General features: G+C 38.2%; 1 protein-coding gene across 2 annotated transcripts; it reads right to left on the reverse strand.

The window, feature by feature from the left end:
- Positions 1–694: 694 nt before the first annotated feature.
- On the reverse strand, positions 695–15,479 carry LOC127378477 (dipeptidyl peptidase 4). Of its 2 annotated transcripts, none has more exons than XM_051427330.1 (26): positions 15,292–15,479; positions 10,444–10,531; positions 9,830–9,922; positions 9,130–9,221; positions 8,880–8,954; positions 8,739–8,791; positions 8,427–8,499; positions 8,112–8,232; positions 7,172–7,326; positions 6,945–7,042; positions 6,723–6,852; positions 5,646–5,684; positions 5,170–5,268; positions 4,959–5,029; positions 4,517–4,570; positions 4,326–4,438; positions 4,153–4,200; positions 3,968–4,066; positions 3,333–3,402; positions 3,036–3,230; positions 2,721–2,775; positions 2,467–2,566; positions 2,316–2,374; positions 2,142–2,214; positions 1,430–1,503; positions 695–1,244 (listed from the first exon to the last, which is right to left on the reverse strand). In XM_051427330.1, exons 1-26 carry the CDS (start codon positions 15,295–15,297, stop codon positions 1,152–1,154), a joined length of 2,226 nt encoding a protein of 741 aa, XP_051283290.1. In that variant the 5' UTR covers positions 15,298–15,479; the 3' UTR covers positions 695–1,151. The 2 variants fall into 2 exon arrangements, with proteins under 2 accessions (XP_051283290.1, XP_051283291.1); XM_051427331.1 differs by lacking the exon at positions 15,292–15,479 and adding an exon at positions 10,687–10,859.
- Positions 15,480–15,502: the final 23 nt, after the last annotated feature.

A 15,502-nucleotide genomic window follows, 5' to 3' on the forward strand; every position in this document is an offset into this window, starting at 1 on the left:
ATTGCAATTTTATTTTGAAGAGAACGTGAATATGTGGTGGTCCTGTTCTTGGCAGGTCGTCCAGTAGTTGCCGAGACATTTTACTCAAAACCACAGACGTCATATTTCACTGGATAAATCAAACTTTTGACCTGCTGGTAACGCAAGTTGAAAAGTCAGGGGAAATGATTATCCTTCGGGCCCTAAAGGATATCTGGACTAAATCTCATGGCAATTCATTTGATTGTTGTCAAGACATTTCACCCACAAAAATAAATTACTTTGGTGATCCCTGACTTTTACTGTAGTGCCACCATGAGGTTAACTTTGTGGTTTTGATTGAAATGTCACCCTCTACTGATGGATCACTATTAAACTGGATACAGAGATTCATGTTCCTCTCAGGATGAACTGTAATATCTTTGGTGAGCTCTTAAAATTGTATTTTGTCCAACAGTTTGGTTATTTTGCCACTTTTCTTTGGACCAAATACCTGCCAACACTTTTATTACTAATTCTCAAACACAGATGGTGCAGATGCTAAAAATATATATATATATATATATATATATATATATATATATATATATTTTAAAAACACTTATTGCAGGTGTGGTAGCATACTGATGTTAGCAGTGTTAGTTATTATTTCAGAAAACTCAAGAATAAAGGCCATAATCATAATATCCCCTTAAAATGAAGCACGTGATATGTATAACAGTTATTACTGAATTATTTATTATTTTACAAAACATCAAATTATACATAAATTTAGTAAAACCGTATAAAATCACGGTGGCACATTATATTTCTGTGCATAATTGTATACAATATTGTAAAAACTCTAAATGTCCAAGTAGTACAGGTACAGTTTGACGGAGCATTTTCAATTTTCACATTACTACATCGATGTCAAGTAATGACCTCTTTAAAAATTAACCTATTTTTAATGTAGACATGTTACAAGTAAAATGTTTATAATTTCCAGAGCTGTTTTTTTCTGACTGAATATATGCAAGTCAACACTTCACAGACAAAGAATGACATTAAATACATTTTCCTGATATTTAGAGCACTAATAATCAAACCTGCATTTACAATTGAAATCTTTATCCCCAGAAATTGTTTTTTCTTGCATTCCCATGAGGCAGTGAAAAGAGATCCAGGGGACTTCATGCAAAGCACCTCTGAAGGAAGTGAGTCATGTGGGTGTAGACGTGTGGATAGGCCGCCCCGCCGAGCCCATGATCCTTGTCTGTGTACCACTGAGAGAAAAAGTCAAAAAAATTTAGTAATATTTACACTTTACACTAAGCCACAATATTCAACACAGGGTGGATTTGTTTGCACATCTTTCCATTGAGATGTAATCTTTTCTCTGTATACTAACTTCTTGATATAAATTCTTAAAGCATGAAGTCTTCCAGTGATTTCACTTTGGATAACTCACCATCGCCTCAAAGTCCACCTGCTCATCCACCAGAGCTTCAGAGATCTCAGCTGCCTGCTGGAAATGCACATTGTCTGGAAAACGACAAAATAATTACATTTCTTTTAATGCAATCTGCTTATTTTGGCCTGAAGGTTAAACACAATTTGAACCATTATTTTTCCTAAATCCCCACAGACACAAATCTGATGGTGAAGCCAGGCTAAAAAGGTCAATAGGTCAAAAATATCATAAATAATTCTCTGGACACTGAGTGTCTTTGTTGAGATTTAAAACACACACTTATTTGTCTTCTAGCTGAGAGTTGGATGGGAAGAACAGATACCATTCTCATGTTTGTATGGTAAATATGAAGCAGTTGACAGTTAGCTCATCTTAGCGTCCTTATCTTAGGACAGCTACACAATGAGAGAGATTATAGCCATATGATGGGGTGTGTTATAAGGCAGCATCTGGTTGAATCCTCACTCAACCAGGACACACAATGAAAACTGTAAACCACATTTGACCTGATTCGGTATCAATTAGACCAACTCTGATTCTATGGGGTACCCAGAATAAAAGGGTTCAAGAACAACTGTTTTAGTCTCATTTTCAGGCTTCTGCACAAAACAGGGTTGCTTGTTAACGGGTTGGCATGGAGGAAAATTACTGGATAAACTATAAATGCAGAAAAATATCAATAAATAAATAAAGGCCCTGCACAACTCACCATCAGCTGTTCCATGAACCAGAAGATACTGCACTGAATGGAAATTCTTGGCCCTGCCAGTTACTGTTGAGTTCTGCACACAACCAGATCATTCAGTTTATTGGTGAACACAGAAAATAACGTAACTAATGACACAAGAGATGAGACTTTATTCTGATCAGTGTGAAAACTTACAGCGTAGAATTCGTAATTCTGTGAGGGCTCCAGCATGTAACGCTCTGTGTAGATTGAATCTGGAATGAACAGGCAGATATATTGTGTGTCATTAAAAAAGGCCTGTAAAAGGTTGTTAAGACTGCTTGCTTAAAAAGACTGAAAAAAATACCATAATAGTCCCATTTGGAGACTGGAGCGACAGCCATTCCACATTTGAAAACTCCACTTCCAGACCCCAGTGCCATTGACGTCACATACCCACCATAAGACTGTGAAAGAGAAACAGCTCATTACTGAAAAGCATCTTAACCCCTTAGGTAAAGAACAAATCACACGGACAGGAGGGTCAAACATTAACTTATTTTCAGAGCCATTTATTGCCCCCTGAGCTCTGGAATACCACATGCATCTTTAACAACTTACCCAGCCCCAAATAGCAATTCTGTCTTTGTCAACGAAGCCCATTTTAATGAATTCCCTAAAATATAAAAAAAAAGAAGAAGAAGATCTCAGTTGAAAATATTAAATTCAAGGTATGTAAACTGTACAAGAGATCAACATTGTCACTCGGTGATGCTCGTGATATTTCCTGTCTGTGTACACCTGGGAGCATTTCAACCACAGAAACAAGTCGAATCCAGTTGTATCAAGCTTTTCCTGGGAAACGGAGCGGGCGAAGCTGTTTGTTTGAGCGGGAGATGCATTGACTTGTCCAAACTGCTTTCTCGCTTTCCTTACCTGGCTGCTGTTATCTGATCTTCCACCTCATAGGTTCCCAGACGTTTGTAGATTGCATGCATTAACTTGTCGCCCTGGAAACCGCTTCCTCTTCCGTCAAAGCTGGCGACGATGATTTTCTCAGTGCTGGCCAGGTAGGTGGACCAGCTCACCCTGTAGATGAGGTCTGCTTTCTGACTGCAGGGGCCGGCATACCTGAAAGGTTGGGTAACATTCACCATCAGTTTATTTTCCCCTCTTTTGAAAATAATTATTACACTTTTATGATTTTATTTGCTTTTTTTGATAAATACTTACACATCTATTAGTAAAGGGTACTTCTTGGAATCATCAAATCCTGGAGGCAAAAACATCTGGTACCAGAGTTCTGTCAAAAATAGATAAAGATAAATCTTACGATGATAAGAGGGTAGGAAATAAGAAAAAACAAAGTTGTGCAACATTTATATTAATCTTTTGTCTCCAATCTTTGGTTTCTGGGAAATATTTGATCATTTTACCTCTTTTGGACTCAAACAGTCAAAAGGAATGGATCAACTTTTTGAAACAATTACACAAATAAGGGTTTGTTGTAATTTGTACAAAGACCGAAATAGGTTTTGTTGTTTTTATGCAAACAACTTGTGGAATTTTAGTTGTGGAGGCTTCATATTTAGTGTACAACATCCTCTCCTCCAACTCTCAGCAAATACGTGAATAAGCATTTATCCCAAAATGTGTAACTATTCCACAACCAGACGAGAGCCACAACTCAAAAAGGTTGGAATCCACTGGTTTAATCTTTAACAATGTATTCTATTTACAAGATCATCATGAAATAACAGAGTGGAAATACTTAACTAAGTACAAATACCTAAAATGTGTAAATGTGTTTAGTTATTTTCCAGCGCTGGTTAAATATAAACTGTCAAACTGTCGTTGAATTGACTTACTGTGTCCGTAAAGTTCGATGAAGCCTCGACGCATGGTGGGCATTGCGATGCCAGATATCAGGCTGTTAAAGCCCTTGTTGTCCTCCAAAACTTTCATGTCTAGAAATGCAGAAATAGAACATTTATTAGAAACATTTCCTCCTCCTTGATATTATTTTGGACTCAAATACACATTTGTGGATTACCTTGATTTTTCTGGTTATCCATGAGAGAATAGTAAGGAATGCCAGGACCTTTGCATAAAAATGACAATATTATGCATTTTCTAATATAGTACATATATTTTAATTATACATTATACAGACTGATTTATTGCAAGAGTCAGAGAGGGAAAGAAAAATAAGAAAGCATAACTGACCACTGCAGCTCATACGGTAGAAGGAGGCATTGTGGCTGAAGTAGGCAGAGTTATACTGACAATCCTCGCCACGTAAAGTACAAGTCAGACACTTGTGCCCTTGTTTCGTCCACCTAACACACAAACAAGTGTTTAGAAAAGCTTTTCTCTTCAGATAAACAACAATAGTAAAAACTCCAATATACTCTTACTTGTAAACATTCCTTCCTCCTGGCTTGCCGCCCTCTTCGTTACTTGAATAGTATCTGTGGGATAAATGGTAGGAATGAGTGGGGGGAAGACTTCAGGCTGGAGTAACAGAGGAATTCAACACAAGGGACATTACTTTTCTCTTAAAACTCCACTGTAACTGTGCTACAATCTCAACATTTCCAAAAACAACAAATATGCCAGACTAATGCATCCTTTTATACACTTTCCCTAAATTTTTAAAGGCATCAAGAACATTTAGATTTGATGGGAAGGTGCAGCTGCAATAAAGCGTTGCAACAAGCAGCTATAGAATACAAGATACAGTACAGTCATTCACTGTTAAAATATTAATTTTCCTTGTTATGGACAAGAGAGAAATTGCGCATGTTAGGTCACGCTTACACACCTGTATGGTGATAATGCAACACTTTTCCAACTTACATACTGTCTTCAGTTACTTTCAGAATGTCAATGACCTCCCACTCTCCAGCGGTGATCGGCGTAGACACGCTCTGCACGAATGAGTCAAAGCAGAACGTGTGTGGGTCGTAACATGGAACATAATCAGGAAGGATATTATGCAGTGTGTGTGTATTATTGTGTGTAAGCTGATTTTGCTGGACTACTGACTAAAATAAATGATTCTACCTACCTCGATCACATGATGGATGTGCTTGTACCCATTGGTGTCGCTCATCAGTAGGTAATAGCTGTTCTTATCTGTGGTAAAGACTGGTTCTGGTGGAGAGAACTGAGAAAAATAAGTTTATTATTAGCCTATTGGTTCCTACTGAAGATGTAAATCTGAAAAAGCTCACAAATATATATAGTAGTTTAACTAAAAAAAGCCCTGATAGTTTCCTAAAACAGCCGGTCACTGTAGTTACTAGAAAGCATTAATCAAACAGGGGAAATAATGTATTTGTTGGGGACTATTTTACAGCAGATTAATCCACATTTGGTGCTCTGGTGAGTATTTACTGAAGCAGGAGAGTGTGTAACTACAGTGTGTGTGTGTGTTCATGGTAATTAAGGAACATGTCACCCAGTACAACAGGTCAGTGATGTGTTTAATAGCTTGTTGGTTTACATCACCAGACTTATCATTTAACAGAGTACTGTACATACCCGCCCAATCCAACCGCTGGTACTGCGCACCTCCAGATGCTGTAAAAAGAAACAGAATTAGCTTTTATAGCTGCACTAAGCTACATTTTTATAGCAAAACACCGGGCTTATCAGTCTAAACACAAAGAGAGGTTGCGACATAGGATTTGGAAACTCTTTAGCCAACATGGGGAATTTCCATAAAGCTGCTGCAGTTGACTGAAATGCCTTGTTGCTTTAAGCTAAAAATGTCTTTTTAGAAACAGGTTCAATCAACGACCGATGTGTCATGGTGAAAACCACGAGTTCGTGACATTGAACTAGGAAAATTAAATGTCCATGATTTAGTATTGTTAAAATGTAGATATTGCCATAGCTTAAAACGTTCACTTTTTTCCGACATAATACAATACTCACAAGACTATATGTACATTGCAAGTGTTATTGGTTGCTGTGAGTGTTCCTCTTGTCCATACTGGCCACAAAATAATGTGTTTCCAGTGTCAGTGATGTTGGTCAAATCTACAGTTCTCAATCTCCAAAGTTCGTTTTAGTGTAGTAACATAAAGCTTCAACAGTCTCATTTTAGCCAAAGTTCGTCTTTTTAGTGCAAAATTATTTTGCTTGTCTGTCCTGAGCTAAGATGGAGATAATAACACAAATGATAATACAAAGACGGAATTTCACACTTAAAACAGGAACATTGGAAGATACCCACTTAATTTGATACCCACTGCTGAAGCCTCATCTTATCTATAAGAAAAAACTTTGGCCCACCACTTCAGTGTACATATGTGAATGTTGTTTTAAGACAGACACAATGATCGCTAAATTTAATTTAGTGATGCAGCTGGTGTCATGTTAACAGTTGACCAGAAGGCAATTTAGACAATAAACTAAGCGCAGGTCTATAAAACCTTTACCTCATCCTCCCTTTCAGACAAAAGTGTTGCTGTGTCTAAGTTTTATTGCTATCTAAATGGTTTGTATACTTAAAACTCATCAAGATGTTTGCATAGTGTCTCTGTCAGCGTAATATTTCATGCCACATTTTGTTCCAGTGCAGACAAAATAAAAATAATAATCGTAACGTTTTACCTCAGCCTGCTCCCATTTAGATCCGTTAAAATTGTAGATCTGAAGGATGAGATGATTTTGGACTCTCTTCAGCCACTGGACAGCGATACGTTCATCTGTCGCCCAAGTAACAGTTGCCAAATAGTGCTCACTGAGGACAAGAAACAAATTAAATAAATCATGACACTCCTTCCACCCCTGATAACAGGATAAAACAGAACACAATAGAAGCTATTTTATTACCTTGAGCCGAATGGGTCTGGAACAACCACCTCAGTAATTTTTGATGTGTTGTTAGTGTCCACAACAAACAGTTTCACAACAGGGTTTGGAGTACCTGGCTGCACAATGAAAAGACACACCAGATAATAAAGATTATGCTGAGCAAGTCTGAACTCAGCGTACACAGTTCACTGACATACAACAATACAGGGATCCCAGCGCATGCTTGTGAAAGTCAAACATCCCACCTTCGGGTATGGAATGGAAACGGTGCTGGGGTACTGGTTGTTGCCGTACCACGAGTACTCTATGGCGTGGACCTCGGTGTCGTTGGACTCAACGTAAGCCACGTACTTCCCTCCAGGTGACCACCAGAGGCCCTGATTGGATGAAAACATCTCCTCTGGAAGAGGGAAAGTGAGAAGCTGAGTCAGGATTCAGGACTTTAAACTATACAGTTATGGTTTAATCCCAACCCAGGGTTCAGGTCCCTCCAAAGGGTCCCAAAATAAATCTGCGGGGTTGTGAGACGATTAATAATCTCACTTGATGTGAAATATTGGATACTTTAACCTCTTTGAGCCGCAAACAGTTATTTAAATGAACAATCTGAGCAGAGAGAGACAGTAGCCACAAACTGTATTACAGTAAAAGTATTGGTACTTTATAATAACATACCTCCAGGAAGTTATGATTGCAACAAATGCAAATTCAACTTTGCAATTTTGTCCAGTCATTGAAGTTTCTTGCACAAAATGCTAAGCCAAACTTCACCAAACTTGCTTCTTTGTTTATAGTTGCAGACCATGCAGACACAATTTCATTGCAAAAAAAATGCCTAAAAATATCACAACATGCTATTTTTTGAAAAATAATACATAATAATATTGATTTCATTGGAAGAGTAAAACTACTCCAACATGTACAATTTACTCTAAAAGGTTACTGAAGTACAGTAATGTTATGGAGTACAACTTACAACTTATTTTGGTGTTTTTTGTATAAATAAATGTACTTTGTTACTTTCCACTAACAGTGGTTGATAATGTTTGTTTACATTTTGCCTAACTAATCTGAATATCAAGCTTCAATCACAACCTAGACAGAATTCTATTAACGAGAACTCTTATTAACACCAGGTGGAAATGAGGCTTCACAGTTTTAAGTTATAAATCATCTGCCACTCACCTTCATACACCCAGTCTGGGATCCCATTAAAAATCTGATTGTCCTCGCCGTTGAAAGTGACTTGTTTTGGTGCCGACCCGGGGCTGGTCTTTATGTACACATTATTCTTCCACACATAGGCCTGAAAATACAAAAACAATACAAATACATACATTCAAAAAACGACAGCCTGGTTTCTTTCTGACCCATTTTGAAGCCGTTTTGCTCCGCTCAAGTGTTTGGGAAAGGTTGTGCTTGATCACTTCATCTATCACCCACTCCAAAGCCAGACTGTCAGACGTACACGTAACCAATCATTTGTCCGCCAGAGCTTACCAGTTTGTTCCCTTCAGGAGCCCAGGCAAAGTACTGGACTTCATGAGGAATGTCAGAGGGTGTGAGAAATGTGCTGAAATAAAGTGAAAAAACCTTCAGGAGATTTGTGGAATTGTAGCGAGCTCTTTAAAGGTATCCTCTACAACTGCTGTACTATCATTTTATTTTAGAAATAACCTACTTTGCATGCATAACATGGACAGCTTGGTGAATGCTTTTAACTGGGGAGCATTGCATTATCATGAGTGCATACATTTAACTTTAATCTAACACTTTTTGTAGGAGTTAAAATAAAGCAGTGAGGGTACTTACCCCGATTCCAGCTCATAAAGTGAATATGAAGCTGTGAATGAATGCCTCCACAGCTAATGGGACAAGAAAAACAAACACTGTACATCACTTCAGGAGCTTTAAATATGCGATATATGAATGCAAATAAAAAGCTTAGCGTACCTTGGAATGGTTGCTCATGAACGCAACATATTTGCGGTCTGCAGATAGCTGGTAATCATACGCGCCTTTTTCATCCTGCGTTGGAAAAAAAGAAAGAAAAGTATTATGAGTTTCACAGACCCCATGGTCACATCCTCGCGGACAACACTGCATTTGTTTGGCTGGGTATGTAGTTTCCATGCTGATATCATGTAAACTTTGGTGCCTAGACAAAAGAAGCACACAGATGCACAGGAGGAGGATGACTTACAAACTTGTCTCGGCTCAAGAACTCTGAAGAAGTTTCTGTGAGGACGTTGTGGAGGAAGACTGAGCCCTGGGACTTCTGCAGATACTCATAATCTGTGGAGGAAGATGATATAAAAGGCATGTAAAACAAAGGGATTACCAACTGGTTACGGACAGTGAAGGCATCACCAAACTTATGACAATTCATCCTGAGGGGAACATAAATATCTGTACAAAATGTCATAGTGACCCCTTCGTCCTCCTCTGTGTTACTGATACTGAATAGTATTTGGCAGCATATCAATTGATACAGCTATAGATTAATGAAGCAACTCTGAGTTAACAATCGTTAATTGATCATCTATTAAGTGTTAAGTAATCACATAAACTCAGTGACTTCCTTTAATGTTGAGCAATGAGAATACCTTGCATTAATTCATGTATTCAATCATTAAATCACTGCACTAGTGAATGTAAAGAATTTGTTTTGTACCCTTTTTTGTAGTGTAAATATTTCCCCACACATGCATTCATCACACACACACTTTAATGTTGTTATCAATGTAAGTGAATTAGTAACTAGAACAAAAAGGAGAATACTGTATCTGATAGATAACAAAAGCATCCTCAGTGACACATTTACAGCACATACCTGGCTGCAAAGCATCATGTTCCACCTCCTTTTTTACAGCGTTTAATTCTGACAATAAACCGTCTCCCACCTGAGATCCATCTCATGCTGTAGGACTTTGGCTTCAGTGAACTGTTGAAGACATCCTCCAGTGTGAAGGTCCTTTGGTTCCCCGCCTGCTCCTCTGAAACACACATTAGAAAGTTAGACGGGGGACTTGAAGGTCACAGGTTACAGATATGATATCACACACACACACACACACACACACACACCATGATTATCATCATAAAAGGTGGTTAAGTGCTGCTAAGTCTGCAACTCATCATGACAAGTGGAATATTTCTGACGTCAGTGCGTGTTTGTGGGTAATTATGGGAATTATCATGAGTGAAGCTTTAAAGGGATGCACTTGAGCCAGCGAGACTAACAACCTGATTTACCCACAAATTTAATACAAAATAATACATATTACATTTGTTTATTTAATTTCTAAAATGGAAATATAAACTGTCAGAGTTGAATTGTTTCACACTTCCTATCAGCATATCAGAGGTGCCATTAAACAGTGATCCAAGCGGATCATGCGTAATGACGCGTGCGTGATGTCGGATGTGTTTAACGGTGCGTCGGACCACAGATGATGTATAAATGCCAACATGTGAATCATTTAATGGCTCTTAAAAAAAAAAAAAAGTGACTCACCTTTCAAATATATAGCCGTGGGTACCGCTATCAGGATGACGACGACTGCTACCCCGAAGACTCCGAGGAGCACCTTGGCGATGGAAACCTGCTCAGAAGTGAACGGACACACACACACACACACACACACACACACACACACACACACACAAAAAGTCAGAAAACCGCTTCAAAAAGCTCCACGTGAAGCATAATCCAACACTACCATCGATGATGAGTGAGTATTAACAAGCCGACACCAACCATTGTTTCTGAGTGTAAAAAAACTATATCCGTCCAAAATCACAACTCCATCGATCCAGCCGGACACACGCTGCGGAGAGCTCTAAAGTTATGCGACACTCTGGCTTTGCTGTTAAATATTATCTACACTCAAGTTTCAAAGGTGGGGACAATAAATTGTCCGGCGGAGTAAAGTTCGCCAGGTTTGATGCTGTACCAGTGTTTAGAGGAAGTGTGCGGCTGCATGTCAGGCTGTTCCCCAAACTGTCCACTGTTCAAAACATTCACAGGTCATTCATTCATTCATTCACTCATTCATCGAGGCGACCCGCCGCCAGCTCTGAGACAATATAACACTTTCATACTGATTTTACTTTAAGAACAGTAATTCTAGTTGTAAATTGCAATTAATATAAAATGGAGTTGGCGCACAGACTGCCTGCAGCTCACTGGGATGTTTATACTGTCACAGGCTGTTATACTGTTTACTGAGTGAAAGGCATGAAGTGGTGCTGGTGTGGCTGCAGTGAGAAGCCCCAGATATTAAAACTGATTGGGTCAGTGATCGTGATATGCTGTTCTATTAACTGACCAAAAAAAAACTAGGCTCCTATCTGCTGAAGTAATGCTTACAGGGCAAAAAAATACATCTTTAAAATATATTAGGGATGCCAAAGTTCAGATTTATAGACTACACAACACTATCTGACATCTACAGGACCCTCTGCTACAGAGTAAGAGTGGGCAACACCTCAAGAGGGTTATTCAGTAGGTACAATAACACTGGGGAGCTCCCACTCCAGACTCCTTTTGATCATTTTAACTTACAAATGGTGGATTTTAAAAGGTTTTTCCCACCAGAATTCCTGACAGAGTGCAGAACAGAAAACAACTTCACGTAGCAGCATGTAGGGAAACTGAGGACATACGACTGAATTTAAATTACTGGGAATATGAAAGAAATAAAACTATCCAATGGGATATTTCACAGAATACTGTAGATCTTTTCAAAATGATGTGGTGGAACAGGTTTCTTGGACCACAATAAAATAATGTGCTATTTCCACCTCCAGGATTTTTATAAAGTAATAATTTATTAAGTAATAAAATCCACCCCCCCTTGCTTCAATACGCTTTCGTTGAGTACAGCCTGACCATTCACTTATGGAAGCTACTGTTAGAAAATGTTAGAAAACTGTAAAACAGTCAGTTTGCTAATTTTATGACTCGTTTCTACATGTTATGCATATACCATGTTCATGCATTTCACACTTAATAGTCGCCTGTGGGCAAAAATCATACAAGCTTAACACACTCCTGGCTTCATCACATCATTTAATTCACCTTCTTGCTAATATCTGGCCGCTAAAAAGACCCAAGCCCTGTTTATTGAGCTGTTTCCCCTTTTAAAATTGTAGCTTAAAACTCTTTTCTTAACTCATCACCTCAGTTTATTGCCAATTCCACCTTTAAGATCATCAACTGTGTCAGTCCATGTTGGTACAGACTGAAGGGTCTTAACGTTAGGATCGATTACCAAGAAATCTTGTACTTTCATCCATAGTCCTCAGGGGCAGGGTCCCACTGAATGCAAGCATGAGGTTGATATTTGTGGATTTGAGTCAAATGTGTCAACAATTAAGGGATTTAGGCTTCCATTAAATTTGGTGCAGATGTTTTATCTTCTCGTTTCATCAGAATGGCAGATCCCTCCCCTTTCATCTAGTGCCATCATCAGGTCAGAATTACTATAGCTTATGTCCAGTATTTTGCTTCATAAACCAAATACCTCAAATTATACTGTGTCTAGTGCTAATTAGCAAATGCTGGCTATGCCAAATTAAGATGATGAACAAAAATGTACAAACTCTTATTACTGCAGATATTTATTTCACTTTTCCTACATTTCACACATCTCATGGACATAAATCACGTCCAGGTATGACCAGTCCACCGCTGCCTCAGATTACTTCACATGACTGTTGGATGGCTGATAAGCTGGGACGAAGGCTAATAAACGGGACTGTCATAAATGCCATACGAAGCATATGCTGTATTTACATAATCATTAATATCCTTCCTGTTTCGGTCTAGTTCCTGAAGGCAGCATAAGAACTGTGTCATCGACAGTGGGACACAAGGGTGGAAAAAGGTAAAATCTTTTTAATTCCTAATTTATAAAGAATATTATGTGTTTTATAAATTTATTGACAGAACTACATGAGGCACAGTTCAGAGCAGGGGGAAATAAGTAAATTTTAGTCCATGTAGCCACAAACTGTGGAAGTTTTCCCTCTTTGTACATACTGTGAGTGCTGACCAGTCACAGTAAATGCTAAAAGCCCGTTAAAAGCTTAACAAATATAAAAGCTTGTCCTTTATGAGGAATAGACAACATATTCTGCACTCGTTCCCTCGCACCGGACATCCTCAGCAAACAGACAGACAGTGGATGTTTCCCCTAATGCAGCGGGGCTTGTTTGAAGAGCGTTACTTCATAGATGCCTCCATTTACCTGACACTAAAGTGCAACTAAAATCGTTTATAGGTGTCAATTTGAACACATTTGGTCTTATTGGACAGATATATATAGTGCTAGTGTGTGGATAGAGAGGGAGCGAGATGGAGCAGAGAAACAACAGAGGGAGAATGAATGAGGAAGGAAACATGTATTACACAGAATGAAGGAGCAGTGACAGTTCAATTTGTGCTTGCATATTAAATTATAGTAAGGTTACATCACAGTAACATTTAAAAAAGTTGTTTTTTTTAGCAATTTTTGTTATCAATAACTGAAAGAAATGAGGAAAAAATACACTGCTACTTTTTCAATTAATTAAAAAAAAAAAAAAAAAAAGCTAAATGCAAACCTTAGAGTTATTTATATGAAATGGTTGTAGATTAAATTTAATTTAATTTAATCTAATATTAACAGTGGGTCTATTTCAGATGTTTGCGATTTTCTCCACCCACACCGAGTTAAATGTTGCACAGACGTAACAGAACCGAGGCTTGAGTGTACAATCATCCGTCACAGCAACAGCGCATTGTACGGTTTATACCCTGCAATGGATGCTGGGTATTTGCACTCGAAGATCTTCGACTGTAGCGAGTTCTGAGGGTAACGTCCAGTGTTTATTCGCAGGAATAAACAGAGATGCTTGGTTTTGATTTCAACAGATGTGGCGTGAGTGTCGGTGCTATAATTGCATTCTTGGCTTGAGGTTGGAGAGCGTTTCTAGTTTGGAAGTTATTGTTTGGAGAGCTGTGAGGGAATCACTGGTGTTAGAAATGGGTCAGTGAAGCTTCTATTAACATCCTTATAGCGCTGTGTGTATCTGCTTAATGTACTGGAGCAGCAGCTGACCTCAGTGGCTCTGCTTCTGCACTAAGACACTTTAACCACCCTACTACAGTTACTATTTTACACAAACATGTATTTAAACATACAGCAACTCTCAACGGATGACAAACACATGAAGGACAGGATATACAATCAGCAGTGGAAAGAAACTAAAGTACAGTTTATGTTTCAGAGGTTAATATAGTAGCTTTTACTCATTTATTTCCCAGCATATCAGGTTAAGATTTTACATACAAAACACTTGATCAATATAATGGGTTACAGATTAAACATGTAGGCTAACAGTTAAAACTAACTCCACTTCTACCAGCTAAAACATTAAAATGCAGCTTGTGTTCATTCAAATCAATAACAATCCAATAATATAGATCATATAACACTCTGATAGGGGCCAAGATTTTCACTATACTATATTAATATTATATTACTCTGTGGTGCTCTTGAGTAACCAGTAACAAGTAAAAGTCCTGCACTCAAATAAAGAAATCTTAAAGATCCCCTCAAGACCCGTATTACAACATATATACAAATAGTCTGCTTGGAACAATGTGTGTCTGATATATATTTTTATGCAAAAGAGTAGTATAATTTCCAAATTAAAATCCATTAAGAGTCAGCTACTCCTTCAACCTCATTAAAAATACCACGATCTATAAAAATGCAAATGTTTCTAAAGTTTTCCTGCTGGACACAAGATGTCTCCTACTTCAGTGAAGAGAGTAGATGTAAAACTAAAGTATTCCCAACCTGGGAACCAATAATTTTGTAACCTTTAGTTCTGCTAATTCCTGACAGTCACCGAAGCAAAACCCTGTGACAGGATGTTGTGGTGGAGCTGCTAACGGCTAATATTCATGTGGAGCGTCAGCAAAAACACTGCTGTAAGAGATCATGAGCCAAAAAGGCCAGAAACCACTTAATATGTAAAGTTTGTGTGTTTATTTACAGATCAACACATCATATACACATTCATTTTATACTAAAATACTGTTGTTTTACAGAAACAACTTAAGATTATACTCATACTTGATATTTTAGTGTTACATGATTAATGAAGACCAAAGTTAAAAGTACAGCCTCTAATTGATCAGGCCTGAAATTGGCATTATACAGATGCTAAATACTTTGATTACTTGCTTTTAAAAACAAAAATGTTCATTCCACACTTTCACACTTGAATTCACGCAGTCAAAAACTATGTAGGCGTTTCACAAAAACTTTCACATTATTCTTTACACATTTAATTATTGCAACATATTTACCTTCATAGCTGCAAAGTGTACGCCTTCATGAACCCGCAGCAATATCAGACTCTCAGCACCACTCACACTTTCACTAATCTGACAGCTACAGTCAGGTTTCAGTGCATGAGTGCTGGCATGTCCGTGTGGTTAGAAGTTGACACCTCCCACCACAGATGTTTGGTTAAGTTGGAGCTATGAGACATCACAGCACCTCTGCCCTTCACCACCT

Source organism: Dicentrarchus labrax, unplaced genomic scaffold, assembly GCF_905237075.1.
Source record: "Dicentrarchus labrax unplaced genomic scaffold, dlabrax2021, whole genome shotgun sequence".
In the NCBI taxonomy this organism is placed as follows: domain Eukaryota; kingdom Metazoa; phylum Chordata; class Actinopteri; family Moronidae; genus Dicentrarchus; species Dicentrarchus labrax.